General features: G+C 40.6%; 1 protein-coding gene across 12 annotated transcripts in view; it reads left to right on the top strand.

Annotated features, from left to right (window-relative positions):
• USP8 (ubiquitin specific peptidase 8) overlaps nt 1–16,109 on the top strand; it is a 43,497-nt gene that overhangs the window by 14,231 nt on the left and 13,157 nt on the right. For 4 of the 12 annotated variants that reach the window (XM_088657215.1, XM_035131122.3, XM_060282975.2 and 1 more), the window contains exons 2-11: nt 2,187–2,382; nt 2,741–2,885; nt 3,351–3,436; nt 5,873–6,023; nt 6,915–6,966; nt 8,789–8,951; nt 10,153–10,315; nt 11,265–11,409; nt 12,840–13,072; nt 14,394–14,999. In XM_088657215.1, coding sequence (XP_088513341.1) covers nt 2,279–2,382; nt 2,741–2,885; nt 3,351–3,436; nt 5,873–6,023; nt 6,915–6,966; nt 8,789–8,951; nt 10,153–10,315; nt 11,265–11,409; nt 12,840–13,072; nt 14,394–14,999 — 1,848 coding nt within the window. In that variant the 5' untranslated portion in view covers nt 2,187–2,278. Of the gene's footprint in view, nt 1–233; nt 356–1,710; nt 1,730–2,186; nt 2,383–2,740; nt 2,886–3,350; nt 3,437–5,872; nt 6,024–6,914; nt 6,967–8,788; nt 8,952–10,152; nt 10,316–11,264; nt 11,410–12,839; nt 13,073–14,393; nt 15,000–16,109 lie in introns of those variants that run through there. The other 8 variants (XM_088657218.1, XM_088657217.1, XM_088657216.1 and 5 more) reach the window with 4 other exon arrangements.

The raw sequence follows: 16,109 nt of genomic DNA, 5'->3' as shown, positions 1-16,109 counted from the left end.
CAAGCAAATGTCCCCATCAACAAAAAAGGTAAAAAAGAAGACCCAGGTAACTACCGACTGATCAGTTGAGCTTGATATCAATACCAGGTAAGGTCCTAGAAAAGATAATTCAACAGTCGGTCTACCAGCACTTAGAAAAGGATGCTGTGATTACTAAAACCCAGCATGGGTTTCTCAAAAATAAGTCATGCTCGACAAATCTCATTTCTTTTTCTTTTTTTCCTTTTGGATAGAGTTACAAGCTTGGTGGATCAGGGGAATGCTGTAGACTTCATGTATGTTGATTTCAATAAGGTTTTTGACAAAGTCCCATGATATTCTCGTGGAGAAGCTGGCAAAATGTGGGCTGGACAAGGTAACTATTAGGTGGATTTGCAGCTCGTTGACTGACTTAACCCAGACAGTGCTCACTAATAGTTCCTCAACATCCTGGAAAAAAGTGACAAGTGGTGTACCACACGGTTCAGTCCTGGGCCTGTTGTTGTTCAACATCTTTATAAACAACTTGGATGAAAATGAGAGGATGCTCATCAAATTTGTGGAAGACACCAAGCTGGGAAGGGTGGCTAGTGCAGCAGAAGACAGAACTGGGATTCAATATAATAGATCTGTTAGACTGTCAAATGGAAGATGAAGCAAGTTTTTTTCCTCCGGCACTGGGGAGTAGCACCCAAACTAATGGCTTTAAATTACAAGTAAGGAGATTCTGAATAAACATCAGGAAGAACTTTCTGATGGTAAGAACTGTTCAACAGCAGAATTGACTACCTTAGAAGGTTGTGGATTCTCCTTCCTTGGAGGTTTTTAAGCAGAGGTTGGATAGCCAATGGCCATCTGTCATGGATGCTTTAGTTGAGATTCCTGCATTGCAGGGAGTTGGACTAGATGACCCTTGGGATCACCCCCAACCATAGCTGCCAAGTTTTCCCTTTTCTCGCGAGGAAGCCTATTCAGCACAAGGGAAAATCCCTGTAAAAAAGGGATAACTTGGCAGCTATGCCCCCAACCCCACAATTCTGTGATACCTGTTTTACAAATATGAACAATTACTGAGACCCAGTTCATGGTACTTGTGTGTTGATGTTGCTAAAACAGTCTATGATCAGGTTTCCACATAATATTGGTGTAGTCAGTGGAAGCAATCATATGATCCAGATGGCTCATGTACTAAAACAACCTAAAACAAAAGTTTCTGGAATTCTAATCTAATTTAATTAGTATATATTAAATCAAATGAAAACAAAAATATCATTTAAGTGCATGACTCCTACTTGCTCTCAAATGAAGTAATCTAAACAGGGGGAATTTAAACATATGTTTCCCTAATTCACACATACATGCTGATGTTCAAATGCAACTATTGTCTATATTTGGGGGGGGGGATATTTATGATATTACCAATGTCTGCATTTAAAGTCTCATCCCATGATCACTAGCTGTATTTTTATGACCCTGCAGATGTTAGTAGCCTTTAATAGTAATATTATAAGAGTTTTTTCTCTCTGTTTGGATAATACCTAATGCAATACTGCATTTAATCTCAGCAAAACCTAATCACAATGTGTTGCTTAGGTGGTGAAGAAAAAATAATGACATGACGTGTTGAACCTTGAAGGTATATTTAGAAAAGGTTTCACGTTTCCAGGATATGAAGTCTTTGTTATTGGTAATCCACAGTGTGGGAGAAAAAAAACAGCTAAGATTACCTGCTTGAGACTAATTGAACAAGGTACTTATGTATATTACTGGATGGAGTGAAAATGGAATATGTCTTCATAGAAGGTTGTAGAAAAGAGCTTGTTGCCAATATTTTCTGCTTATCTTTTGTGTGTGTGTGTGTGTGTGTGTGTGTGTCTGAGTACATTTTCTAACAGATAATTTTGCACCACATAAAATGCATGCCTGGAAGCGGAAACTGATAACCTGGCGGTTTTTGAGAAAGCAATAGGGTTGAATAGAGTTCTATTCAGGGATTTTTTTTCCAGGGGGTGCTCAAGTACCCTGGAGTACCAGCACCTCTTTTTCTAGGGGAAAAATCCCTGGTTTTACTTGAGCTGTTTCAAAAGTCGTTTCACGCTTGTGTTTGTGTTGTTAAAGTTTCTGTAGGCAAGCATTCATAAAATGGTCAAAGGATGTGTCTTTGTATTCGTTAATAAGATCCATTTGAAATCTTTATTTTTTTCCAGGAAACAGCCAGTGTTGCTGAGTAATTCAAAGACCTATAACATCCCTTTGAAGCCTTTAGCATCCTCCTGAGGAGACATATCTATATATTAACATGCCTGCTGTGGCATCTGTACCTAAAGACCTATACCTCTGCACTTCATTGAAAGATCTTAACAAAAAGACAGAAGTAAAAGCTGATAAAACCAGTACGAAGAGGTATGGATATTTGCTTAGTTGACTTAGTCCCCATCTTGTTTCTTGGAATTAATGGAAAATGTGTTCTAATAGATATTGTGCTCCATACACATAGCTAAAACAACGTCCACACTTTAAAAGAGTGCTGTGTCATTCACTATCCTGGTTATAAAGTTCCAGGAGGTGAGTTAATGTTTAATGAAGCTGAGCACTTTTTGCAGAAAATAATTTAAAGGTAGATCATAAAATAACACTGATTTGTCTTTTGAGAAAATTGCTTGTTCATACGTTTGTTCTTTAAAGATCTGCTTTTATGTAGTCTGCATTCATGACAATCCAGTAACTTTTGTGATTTTGAATTCTTTGCCTCAATTTCAAGTTATGTACAGAGTGCCCTCAAGATCTTCAAAGCAGCTGAGGAGTGCCGGTTAGACAGAGATGAAGAGAAGGCCTATGTACTTTACATGAAGTATGTGACTGTGTATAATCTTATTAAGAAGAGGACAGATTTCAAACAGCAACAAGTAGGTATCCATTTATGAGTAGTTTTATGTATATTTTGATGTAAAGTTAAATATTGCATCTGAAAATTCAAGATAATAAACCACTGATTGGAGAAAGTGAAACACTTCTGTCAGGGACACCATAGGTGAAAATTTGCATTGGGCTCTAAGCACCCAAGTGCATGGCAATAATCCACTATTGTGATGGACATTGGAGGTGCAGTTGTTTCTGCTCCTTCGCTCTATGAGATCTGTAAATTCAGAATAATGCTCTGATGTCAGAAATGAGACAACTACCCATTTCCCGTAAGTTCAGAACTGGAAGCTCAAGAGGGAGAGCAACCACTCATTGCAATCTGCATTTGAAACTGTCAATTATTCATCTATGACATAGTGCCAGAAAGATCATGACTAATGGATTTTTTTCTGTATACATTGGGCAATGGTACACTGCTTGAAATGGTTTTATGCTTCTTGTAATTTCAGGATTACTTTCATTCAATGCTTGGGCCTACAAACATAAAAAAGGCTATTGAAGAAGCTGAAAGACTTTCAGAAAGCCTTAAACTCAGGTATGCTTAAATGGCATTAAATGTTAATACATGTGCTTGGTTTTTTGATATCTTCTATCGTATATTTCCTTATTAAGCACAGAGAAGCATTCCTCCTGCAACATTTTCCATTAATTGAGAGTTCAATAAGAGGCTAAAAATGTTTCAGCATAAAGTACCCCTGTAAGTGAATGAGAGAACGATTGCAGTGGAACTTGAATCTCCTGTGATCTTTATAAATGACAGTGCTGCATTCATGGCTAGCCATAGTGTTAGCTCTTGGCTTTAGCCTTTTAGACATGTAGCAGAAACTTGGAGTCCAGAGACTTGTTAACAGTAGACCACCACATTCAGGATGCTATTCCAAACACACACACACACACACCAGCAATTAATGAATATTAGGGAAGTTAGAATAATCAGCAGCAGTTCATCACAAAATGAAAGCATGAGCAGTAGCAATTGATATAAAGCCATATCCAATATAAAACAAATCCAAAAGCACTCTGGAACATGACAGTCCTGGCCAGCTGCCTTAAAAATAACACTCCCTAGAGGAGTGGCTTAACAATGTTGCTGCTGCAGTTGAAAACATCCTAATCTGTGTGGCCAACCATTGTAATTCAGGCATAGGGGGCACGCAGAGGAAGACCTATGAGCAAGATCTTAAATGTGCAAATGAGAAGTATCCAGGCTGATATTATTTAGAACTTTTAGCAGGCTTGCCATAAAAGCATAAGAAGCTGCCTTTACACAAGAATCAAACCATTACCCATCTCACTAAGTATTCTTGACTGGCAGCAGCTCTCCAATAAAATCTTTCTCACCTAGATATGGCATAGGTTGAATCTGGGGCCTGTGTTCTACCACTAAGCTGCAGTTCATACCAAACTATTGGCTACTTTTGTTTCGTTTTTATTACAAGGTTATACTTATAGTTGTGTTAAAGGATAATTCTATTATCGTTTAACACAACTATAAGTATAACCTTGTAATAGTGCATTTTTCCTTATTTTTATAAATATGATGAAAATGTGACCAGCTGATATGTGTAGGAGAACACATGTAGTTTTTATGTTCCCCACACAATTTTGTAGGAGAGTTACGGCATTTCATCTGGGCCTTTGATACATAGCTGCCAAGTTCTCCCCTTTTTTAAGGGAAATTCCCTTATGCTGAATAGGCTTCCTCGCGAGAAAAGGGAAAACTTGGCAGCTATGCTTTGATAGTGTGGTGCTTTTCCTTAAGAAATCTTTTTATAACAATATTTTCTGTTTTCCAGACCCCCAAATGTAGTGGCATAACTACCATCCAGTGCACAAATATCAGTCAGGCGTCCCCCACTCCTCTAAAGAAACAATGTCCCCTTGTTTTTCAAGGGTAACAGTACGATAAAGTATTTGGAATGCTCCCAATATATTCATGAATTAAATACTTTGGGAATAATCCAAATTCTTTCTTCGACACTGCTACAACAGTCTCCAAGTCAAGCTCTAGTAGTAGCATGTTTTGTTTTTTCTGTTATCCTGTGGTACAAGAGCAGTTAATAACTGAATTTAGAAATTAATTAATGTGCAGTTGGTGATTAAATGGTATCTATAAGAAGGAGGAAGAGTGATTGACTTCTGCCTTGATGAACCCAGATGAAATCTTTTACCTGACTTCCTTTAAATAAAAGCTTTAGCATTTTCATTACTCAGACATCAGTTTCTGAAATCTTCTTTCAGAATTTAGTATGCTATTTTTGTTCTGTAGCAAAGTGAGAATATTAGTTACATTTGTTTACTCACCACATTTAGAACGCTCACATACATACACTATTCTGACAAACCATCCTATAAACTGTGATTTTGTGTTTGTTTAATATATTTAAAACAATAGAGATCTTACATTTTTGTCAACTTCAGAAAAGCACTTGCTCTGCATTTCTAGTAGAATGTTAAGGCTTCAAACCCATTCTTGCGTCCATCTGAGTAAGCAGCATGTAAAAGGATGCATAATCTTTCGGGTCTATTGTCCAGAAAATCAAATGGCATTCAGATGGTAAAGATTTAAGGATTATCAGGCTTTGGCTGGTATGTGCCCCAAAGTGTTTAGTGAGCACTTACAGTCTTCCCTGCCTAGAGGCAGGCTCTGGCAGGTCTCAGCAGTGACTGGCTCCCAAGTCCTCCAGGAGAATGGTTCACTTTGCCTTCTTTGGTGGATGAAGAGAGCCAGTCAGTAACCAGGATCTTCAAAGCCTTGGTCAAAAGTGTGGCTGATGTCTCCTGGGAAAGAGGATGAGGAACATGTGGAAGTTACGCGATGAGTTTCCTGCCTAGGCTTGTTGGAGGCATTAACCCAAGATTGACTGGCTTTCTTCATCCACTAGAGACTCGGGCATCAAAATAAGTGCCAACAAAATAATCTCTTACAATGAAAAAGCAAATTGAAAATTGTAATGTTTTTATAAACTAGATATGAAGAAGCCGAAGTGCGGAAGAAACTGGAAGAAAAGGAAAGGCAAGAGGAGCAACAGTTGAAAAAGCAAGAATTGAAAGATGATGCAAAAGTTTTAACCAAAACCTCTTCAGAAGATTCATCAGATCCCAAAGGAAAAAATCAAATGGTAATTGGGACACTTAATCCTTAAAATGTTATCTGTTGTAAACATTAAAAAACCCTAGTCTAGAATATTGGAGGGGGGAGTGTTGGTTTATATCTGGCAGCACCTAAAATTAGATTATTTAAGTTTGAAAAGAAAACTTAGCAGTTACTGAGGGTTAAGTGTATTGTTCATTAAATACATTGTGCTTAATATTTCATATATTCAACAGGCTTATCCTGTTGAATAATTCTGAAGGTTGTCTATTTTAAATCCTACTCAGTCCCTAAAACGTCATCACCAATCTAGCTTGTAACTGCTAAACTGAGCAATCTGATGTGTGGCTCTTTGTTCATATTGCAAGTGTGTATATCATTGGTCTACCTTGATCTGTGAAGGTAAAATGGACCTTTAATATTTAATTTCTTTAGTTTGATGCTAAAGGCTGGAAAATACCGTATGATCACCAAATCCTTTTCCCTGTTAAGGCACTTAATTCAGATAATGGATTTCTAGCAGTGGCCTGGCCATACATGCCTGGCCATCAGACAACTCCAGGCAACTAAATAAGGGAGCTAGGTGAAAGCAAAAATCCCCAGTCTGAACTTGGGGGAGGGGGGGATTCTTACTAACTTCAACTCTGGCAGAAGGCTACCTTGTACTAGGTTATGATTGGTCTGCATAAATTTATGCAGCCACTTCTGTTTTGCCATTTTGACAAGAGTGGTTGCTTCAGAAAGGCCTGGTTTAATCACAGATGTCAATCTTGTTGAATTTAATAGGTAAGTGGAAACAGGACTGCAGCCTTACTGACTTCAGAAAGTTGTGTATGTGTGAATTAAGAATATAAAAACAGCTGCTTTTAATGCTTTTTTAATTGCTGAAAATCCTTTTTTTAATGTTAACATAATATAGATCAATGGTGAGAAGAAGAGTTCAACAGAAATAAAGAATCAACCTGAAATCGGTAAGTAACATCTCTCCATTATTCCTCAGTTCTGCTCTCCACAGTAGAGACTACAAACAGAACAGGAATTTATCTGTAGATCACTCTTGTCTAAATGACTAAAATAAGTTAATTCATAGGGACCACAAGAAAGGCAGCTGTTCCTTCTCACAAACTACTCCCATTCATGTGGGGCTGCCTAGATAGAGCTAGGAGGGAATTCCTTTCTGTCACTAAGTATGGAATTTGACCCAGAGGTGAGAGCAAAATATATCTCAAAAATGCTCCCCATGGTGAAGTGTCTGCCTGAATGCTCCTCCATATCTCGGTTCTAGTAATTTTTAAAGCATTTGCAATGGATACTTTACATAAGATCTGTGTGTGCTATATTCACCCTGTTCACATTTTGTGTTCCGGAGGGTAATGATAAAAAGATACTATGATTTGAAAATGGGGCTATAATGCATGGTTGTTCCCAGGCCCGTCCTAGCCATAGAGGCTAGTGGCGCGGAGAACCACGGCGCCGGGCACTGGAGAGCGCTGGAAGGGCGCCAAGTGAGCGCAGGGTTCCGGCGATCTGACCAGGACTGTGCTCCACGAGCTGAGAGGCTGCGCCACGTCTCTCTCCTCGTTTCCCCAGCGCTGGGTTCCGCTGAGTCGAACTTTGCCACCAGCGCGCGCACAGCACCCAAGCAGCTCTTGCTGGTCCCGCGGTGCGCGCACTGGTGGCGAAGCTTGACTGAGCAGAACCCAGCTCTGGGAAAACGAGAAGGAGGCGCAGCGCGGAGTCCTCGGAGGTGGCCTCCCGCTGCTGCCGCGGTCCGCTTGGCACTCCCGGGCCCTTGGAGAGGCTCTGGAGGGGGGCGCTGGATGGGCTTAAGACGGCCCTGGTTGTTCCTAACCAACCACCGAGATCAAACGGGATTGGGCATGTTCAGGGTGGCATGGCTGTAGTAGGCGATCCTAAGCAATGAGCATGACAGTTGTAAGATACCGCTCATAAATCTGTACACCTACATTCTGCAGTTCGTTTAAGGGCATCTTCACCCATTTTAACAACAGCTGTTCTCTGGAGGTGTGTGGGAAGCCTCCAGTACAACCAGGAGTGAAGTCCCTCCCCAAAGGGATAGGCAAGTCATGTGACAATAGGGATGTAAAAAGGCACTCCTGTAGCTCCGCCTGCAGCTCTTTTGCCTGCCTTGCTGGGAATAGATTTTTCTCAGCTCCTTCTTGTCTTCTACCGCCTGGACTTCCCTTGATATGAAATAAGTGACTTCAGTAAGTGCAGTAAGTGATTGCGGCCAACAGGGGAGCAATGGTGGGGCTGTGTTGCTCTCCTAGCTAACCCAACTCAGCTCATTGCTGCCACTTGCTAAGAGCGAGGGGCAAGGCAGCGGACAACTTGGCCTGGTGCAGGTGCATTGGGGAAACCAATCCATAGAATCATAGAATTGTGGAGTTGGAAGGAACCCCGAGGGTCATCAAGTCCAACCCCCTCCAATGTAAGAATCTCAACTAGATTCTCAGCATGAGAGATGCTCCCAAATCCAATGCTTTTAAAGTTGCGCCCACACCATTTATTATTATTATTATTATTATTATTATTATTATTATTATTATATGTTTGTTTATACACCACTTTTTTCTCTGATGGACTCAAGGTGGCTTGCCAAGCTTCTTCATGCATTGCTTCCCTGGCAGCCCCTACTGGCATTATACTTGTTCACAAGCATATTTCAATGAGAATCATCTCTTAAAAACGTTAATAGAGTTAATTTTTTTAAAAAAGAACTTTAACAAGCATTTGTATTCTGATCTATCAGCTTTTTTTTTTTTTTTTAAGTAATTTCTGTCTCCCAAGGAACAATCACAGCAGAGGAATTGTTTAAAATGATGATGGACAAAAGCATCAAGTTGATGATAATGGATGCTCGGTGCTTGAAGGATTACCAGGAGTCCTGCATTGCAAACTCTGTCTGCGTTCCAGAAGAAGCTATCAGTCCTGGGTATGGAATAAACTTTCTTAGCAGAGGCTTAAGACTGTGTACCGATTAAGCGTTTACCATTTATCAGGAGTAGAATGGAGAAAATGTGGAACACCTGTTTGTCCATCTACAATAAAAGGCCTAAAATACACACAGTAGTCTTGACGACTACTCTCTTTTTTTTGTAAAGGTGTTTAATTAGTCTACGGAACTTTTGGACATGGGATATGCTGATGGTCCCTTGTTTAATGGACCTTTAAAAGAGCTTAGTAATATCGACAGCACTTGTATAAAATGGTTGTGAGGCAATACTCAGGCTTGGTCTTGGAACCTTAGGAGTAGACAATCGAGAATGGTTGTATCCAGTACTATTCCTAATCAGAGTAGACCCATTGAGATTAATGGGCATGGCTAACTGAGGTCCATTCATTTCAGTGGGCCTACTCTGAGTAGGACCTAGCTGGATACAGCCCTCTGTCTGTAATATACGGTACTAAGCATAGTTGAATCAATAATGCCATGGTGACAGTGACTGCTGGCAATAACCTTGTAAAGATAAGTAGGTGTTAGGGGAGGGAGTTTGGACTCAAGCAATCCATGGGGGGCAAAGTATCCACCAAGTCACTGCTTGGGCTCCCCTGTGTCCTCTTACTGCTTTCACTACTGTGCTTTTTGGTCCTTTTAAGGGCCTGCCTCAGCTCAGCTGAACCCTGCATTCAATCAAATATCCAACAGTCAATCAAATATCCAACAGCTGGTCACCAGAGATCAATGTGAAATGGAAATGTGCATGTTTCTGGTTGCACACTTGATTTATGTGAGAAGCCTACTAGACCTGGTGGCAGCTAGGTGTTGCTTCCAGAAATGAAGTCTCCAGGCTTTACCAGGGCCACCCCAAGCCTGAGGCAGAGCAGAAAATGTGCCCCCCCCACCAAAAACAAAACCAAGGTACATAGTAACGTAAAATAGCAAACTTATTTTTATATCCGAGACAGAAAATCCCACGTGCCTCTCCGTGGGAATAGGCTGCCTCACTATGCTTAATGGGAGCGTCGGCCCTGCTTGTTAAGATGTAATGGAGCAATGTGGTCAGGCTTGGCAACCTGGGCCTTCTCTGCATTTTATTGTGTAGTCACCATTGTCACCCTGGACGGCAGTTGAATGGCAGGTTGCACTTCGTGAATTATTTCCCCCCCTTTCCTCCCACCCCCTTATCTTTCAGAGTCACTGCTAACAAGATTGAGGCTAAACTCCCAGATACATCTAAAGAACCATGGAAGGAGAGAGGACAAGTTGATTATGTTGTTCTGCTTGACTGGTTTAGTTCAGCCAAAGACTTGCAATTGGGAACACCTCTGCGGAGCCTCAAAGATGCCCTTTTCAAGGTGAACATGTTCGGGTTTATTTTTTCTAGTTACCTTGATAAATGAGATTCCCAGTACATGTAATTCTGCATCTTAGAGGGCTTTGTTTTGGTAGCCCTGTCAACAGACATAATTTTTTACTATTTAACTTAAGTCTGCATAAATTTCCATAAGGGATACTGTCTCATGTAGACATAGCATTTGCTGATGGTTTGTTTTCCTTAACAATAGTTAAATGTTATCTCTGAATAGCTAAACAGTGATTAAAAATTGAGCACAAACCAGAATGTGAACCTGTAGTTTTAAGGCAATTAACTGTGGCTCAATAAAACATTGGTAAAGGAGCGTTCATGACTTTTGGAGATGGGGCTCAGTTAAACTTTTAGTATTTATTTCATAGTTTTATATTGCTAAGAAAGAATGGGATATATGTTTCTTTCAATAAATGTAGATGACCGTGGTTTTGCTTTGCATCTGGGATCATAACCCAAAGTTAAGGCAACCAATCATAGCTAAGTGTTACCTTTCACTGGGCCATTGAATGAAGGGGCTGTGGTATTGTAGTATTCTCCTAAATTTAAGTTAGCTGCAGACAGACATGGCTTTAGCCTTCCTCAAATAGAATACAAAATATTATGGCAATAAATGTAGTTGGGTAAAAATGGCCTCAGGTATACAATTTCTAAACAGATATTGAGGTTTTTGAGTTGCTGTACTGAAATGTCTAAATTTTTAGAATAAACTGCCCCATAATAAATAAATGTCAGAATAACTACATTGTTCTGTTCTATCCGCCATTTTTATATAAGCTATGTTAAATGTATATTTGTTGTAAAAATAAGGAAAAGACAATCTCTCTTTCCATTTCACAGAGTGCATTATCTAGCCACATGACCTGGTTTTGATAAATAAAAGCTTCACTTTGGAAGTTCTGTTGCTTATTGTAAAATGTTTTGTCTTTCACTTTCAGTGGGAAAGTAAAGCTGTACTGAAGAATGAGCCCTTGGTCTTGGAAGGGGGTTATGAGAACTGGCTCCTTTGCTATCCCCAGTATACAACAAATGCCAAAGTAACTCCACCACAACATGACAGGAATGAAGCCATTTCTGTCTCTTGTATGTATTAAAAACACTTTCTGATCTAAAGAAAAAGCTTTCCTAATACTGCAGTTCTGTCCACAACTTACTCAGGAGTACATCCTACTGAAATCAGTGGGGCTTGCTTCCAAGTAAGCTCCTGTAAGATTGAGCTGCACAGATTGTGTTCCTAAACCTACTTATTTATTTGTAGATGCCCCAAAAAATCTTCAGACTGTTGCGCAGAACTGTTATTGTGGGTGAACTGCCTTTTAAAATTCAGAGTGGGAATATATTTCATGACCTATGATGATCTTGCCACCTGCTTCAGAGACAAATAGGTTATACTTAGCATAATTTGGATATCAATAATCTGACTACAGCTCTGCTTCTTGGAGGCTTGTCTTGTCAGTATTTATATGGATCAATTTCAGGTGATTGCTTGTAGGAGAGTGAATTGCTGCCTAAATGTCCTAACCTACTTGGAGCTTTTTCTCCCTTTTCTGTTGTTTGAGGTGAGTTTTTCAAAAAAGGCAGTGAGGGGGCTTCTCCAGCAAAGTCTTTACTTGAGATCATGAACTTAAGATGAGATGAGGGAGGAGACTTGCAAAAGCCTTCCCCCTTCCCTTTTAAGTACCCAATCTTGAATTTGAATTGAATTTATTACGGTCTCAGACCAGACACACATACTCTACTAAACAAATCAGAAACAATAAAGTTAGATTTAAATTAACAATCAGTATAACGATAAACAATACAATTATGGCAACAGTTAGAATGTGGTTTAAGTCTTAATCTCTACAATATTATCTATTATTTGCTTCTAAGGCCTTAGTTTTTGTAATAATAGAGCTTGTTCCCTAAGTTTTATGGCAACCGCACAAAATTTGGCCACCTTTAACGTGATCTCTGGATCCTCGTCCTCTATCAGAGATTTTAAACATTGAGGTTCAGGCCCACTTGGAATTTTCTGTGTAACGGGTTATAAAAACCAAGCGTATATCCCTGTAAAAACGACATCGTAGCAGGATGCGAGAGATGGTTTCCACCTCTATCATGCCACGGGCAGTACCCAATCTTCCTCCCATCTTTAATGTGCACTCGTCAGACAATGAGTGGAGATTAAATCCTGCTCCCTAGGCTGGGTGATCCTGTTCTCTATTGGGAGAGAAAAGCCCTGTTTTCCCACCCATCAACCGGCATCCCCAGCGACATCAGCTGGTCAGCTGGTGGGCACAGTTTGGGAAACATCCTTGACAGGGCCAAGGTAAGTTTGCAGGCTGGAGTTTCTCCATCCCTGGTGTAATCTCTCAAAAGGGCAGAACCAAGAGGTGTTCCTCCAACACGGACATTGACTGCGGCAGAGGAGGGGACACATTTGTGTAACAGCTCATTTAAAAGTACATTATTTCTCCTAACTCGCTTAGAAAAGTTTCTTAAAACAAAATCATAACCTTTGCATGTTTCAGTGGATTTTACTTACCCATCTTTGGAAGAACCAGCTCCATCTCCAGTACCTGTTGTCTATGTAAAACCTTCTGTGGTGGAAGTTACCGAAAGACCTAATATTGCAAACAATCAGGAAGAGAGAGTGGACACGTTTCGACCACCAACTCCTTGTGGATCAACTGCTACTCCTGCTAAGTCTGAAAACCTACCTGCCATAGTCCAACCAGTGTCTGCAGTAAAGATTATTCCTCAGGTGAGTGATTCTTAGCAAGAAAAAAACTTTCTACTTGGACTGTGGCATAACAGGCCCACCTTTTTGCCTTATTTTATAGAATTGCTATAGGTAGCATGAGCCTGCTTTTTCTGAAATGCTAAGAGAGAGGAAAGGCCTGCACTGTAATACAATAATTGCAAGGTGAAATAGCTATCTTGTAAATGTTTCCAGCTGCCTTGCTAAGAAACATAAAGGAAAGACCCTGGTAACTGGTTGGGGAAGAAAATACCTTGTTCTGCATGGACAAAAATCATAAACCTTAGGCCTGTGTAACCTGCTGGGTGATTCTTTTTAACTGGCAGAGCAAACCTACTTGAGTCGCACTACAAGAGACTTTAGAAGCATTCAGAATTGGCTTCTGTTTGGAAATTTCCAATGCTCTTTTCAGCATTATCGCTTCCAGGGCAGATAACAAGACCATTAAAACAGTAAAACAAATACTCGGAGAAGCAACAATAAGCAGCAGAGCGATATGAGCATAAAAATCACACCAGCGGCAGTTGAAGACAAGTCGTTTGAGTGGAGATTTTTGTCTCAGATTTTATCAGCGCTGGATTGAAATTGTATTTATGTGTGGGGATTTTTCCTACTGTTAAATTGCTTTGGGGAGTTATGTGGGAAGTATTTAATAAATTTAATAAATAATGTTTAGGGGAGGAGGATTGTTCATCTTAGAAATGCAAATGGTCCACAACTACAAATACGTATTTCTCACCTGCTCACCCCTGTAGGTTCTCCCTGGGAAGAGGATGGGAGCAGTGGGGCTTTCTCCCTTCTCTTACTACAGCAAGACCTGATTCTGGGCAACTGAGGATTTAATCTCCCAGGATGAGGAGAAAACCCATGTTCAGATAAAACAGGCTAGGCCATACAAGCATAATTCCTCCCGCCCCAATTGTGTGCAGGGTTTGCATTAGGGTTGTAGCATATTCTCCCTCATTACTAACTTTTAAGAAGGGTCTAAAATCATTCCTGTTTATCAATGCATTTTGTGGCTGAAAGATGTGTTGTTGGTAACCCTGATATTCTTAGCTATGAAAGTAGTTGATCGTGTGGGTTTTTAAATAAGTTTTTAACTGTTTTTATAAATCGTATATTATAATTGACGTGTTTGCTGCCCTGGGTTACTTCGGGAGGAAAGGCAGGATGTTAATAAATAAAGCAATACATTTGCTCAGACTGAAATACCTTTGTAAAGCCATAAGAGTGAGTAGAGAATGTTGGCACTAAGTGATCTTTGAGGGAACGTAGCAAGCAAATCTTACAAAAAAATGTCCATTTAACTTTTTTGCCCTTTCAGATTGATCGTACAAAAAAGCCTTCAGCAAAAATACCAGACACTGATAACAGGCCAAGAGCTGAAAGCCCAACCATTGGCAAGCAGCTCATTTCAAATGGCAGAGTGGTTCCAGATCGTTCCACAAAGCCTCCCTTGGATGCTAAGCCCAGTCTGAAAGAGGAGGAGAAAGGCCACCTACCAGCGGAAAAGGCTTCCCAGTTGGAAAAAAGCAAGCAAGAAAAAGAACTGCAGGAGAAGCAACAGGAAGAACAGAGAGAGAAGCTGAGGCAGGAGAAGCAAGAACAAGAGCAGAGAGCGAGAGAGGAGCAGAGGGAGAAGGAAGACAGGGAGCATCACCAGAAAGCAAAAGATAAAAAGGGAGAAAAAGACCAGCCGGCCAACAAAGGGGCAGCTGAGAAGCAAGAGGTGGAGAATGTGCCCAAGGAGCTCACAGACATGAAAAAAGGAAGCAAAACCGAAAATGAATCCCCTGAAGTCAGAAAACCGGACACTGACAAAATTGCTGTGAGTGAAAAAGACAAGGTTACCTGGACACCAGAAATGCAAAGGCGCAGATTTGCAGAGGAGTCCCGGGCGTCCATGAGGGTGGATTCTGGCTCAAGCAAGGTGAGCAATTCATGGGCATAAAAGGCAAGCATCCTGCTTTGTCTAAATTAGTAATTCTATCAAAGCCTGAGAGGCACCTTTACTGTTTCAGCTCCAGCCCTATCATGAGGCAATTTCACAACTTAGGTGAATTGTGGAGGGCAGACCAGTGAATTGGCACATTCCTAATAGGGAAGGGGCTTGGGAGGTTTTAATGACGCTCCCACAGATTCCTTTATCTCGCACAGGAAACCTTCCTGCGAACCTTTCACACAGGAAGTACATTGGGCTTCCCACACACCCATCCCCACTACTCTGCTACATGTGGTAGAGGGGTGAGTAAACCTATCATGTCACTTAGGGCTCCTGGGAAGGCACTAAGCCACCCACATTTTCAAGCATCTGCATAAGGTTAGAGTAGCACAGAAGTGATTGCTAGGTGTTTTGTAGAGCAGGAGGCAGCAGATGCTGAAAACACAACAGAAGGGTAAAAAAAAAAAAAGGAAGACGGTGATTCAGAGGTGTGTTGGTTTTTTAAATCCTTGCCACAATAAAACATTGGTAGTCTCTACAGGCCATGAAAACCCTGGCCATGAAGCTGTAAGGCCCACTGGCCACAGCTTTACCACCCTTTCTTAAACTGAAACATGGGTGAAATACCAATTCATTTACAGGATTTCCTGATTAAGGAGTTTTGCTCTTCCTCCCCTCCCCCACAAAAGCGGATACATATAAAAATAGCTTGCCACTGTTGTTTTTACTGATCACTTTTACTGATCATGACTTGCTGCTTTCTTGGAAGAGAAAAATTCCCTGACATAATGTGCATTGGAAAAAACCCCCACAGATATCTGACTGAAACATGAGCTGCTCACTAGCAGCAATACCAAGCATGTTCAGCAGAGTTTTTCAAGGACTGGAACTCCCTGCAGGTTTCCAGCTCAGAATCCAGAGGTTCTGAAGCAATTTTCTTACAGGGCAGTTTGGGCTAGTTGCGTGTGAGTCTTAGAAAGTTGTATTCATTATATACAATCCACTCAGCTAGCAATTTTCACTTTGAAATACATCTTCAAATTTGTCAGTGTTTTTTATGTGATCCTGTTGTGTATTGCATGTTATACCAGGGGTACG

Source organism: Zootoca vivipara, chromosome 13, assembly GCF_965207765.1.
Source record: "Zootoca vivipara chromosome 13, rZooViv2.hap1.1, whole genome shotgun sequence".
Classification (NCBI taxonomy): domain Eukaryota; kingdom Metazoa; phylum Chordata; class Lepidosauria; order Squamata; family Lacertidae; genus Zootoca; species Zootoca vivipara.
The sequence above is the reverse complement of the archived record's forward strand: the minus strand, read 5'-3'. Positions and strand labels throughout refer to the sequence as shown.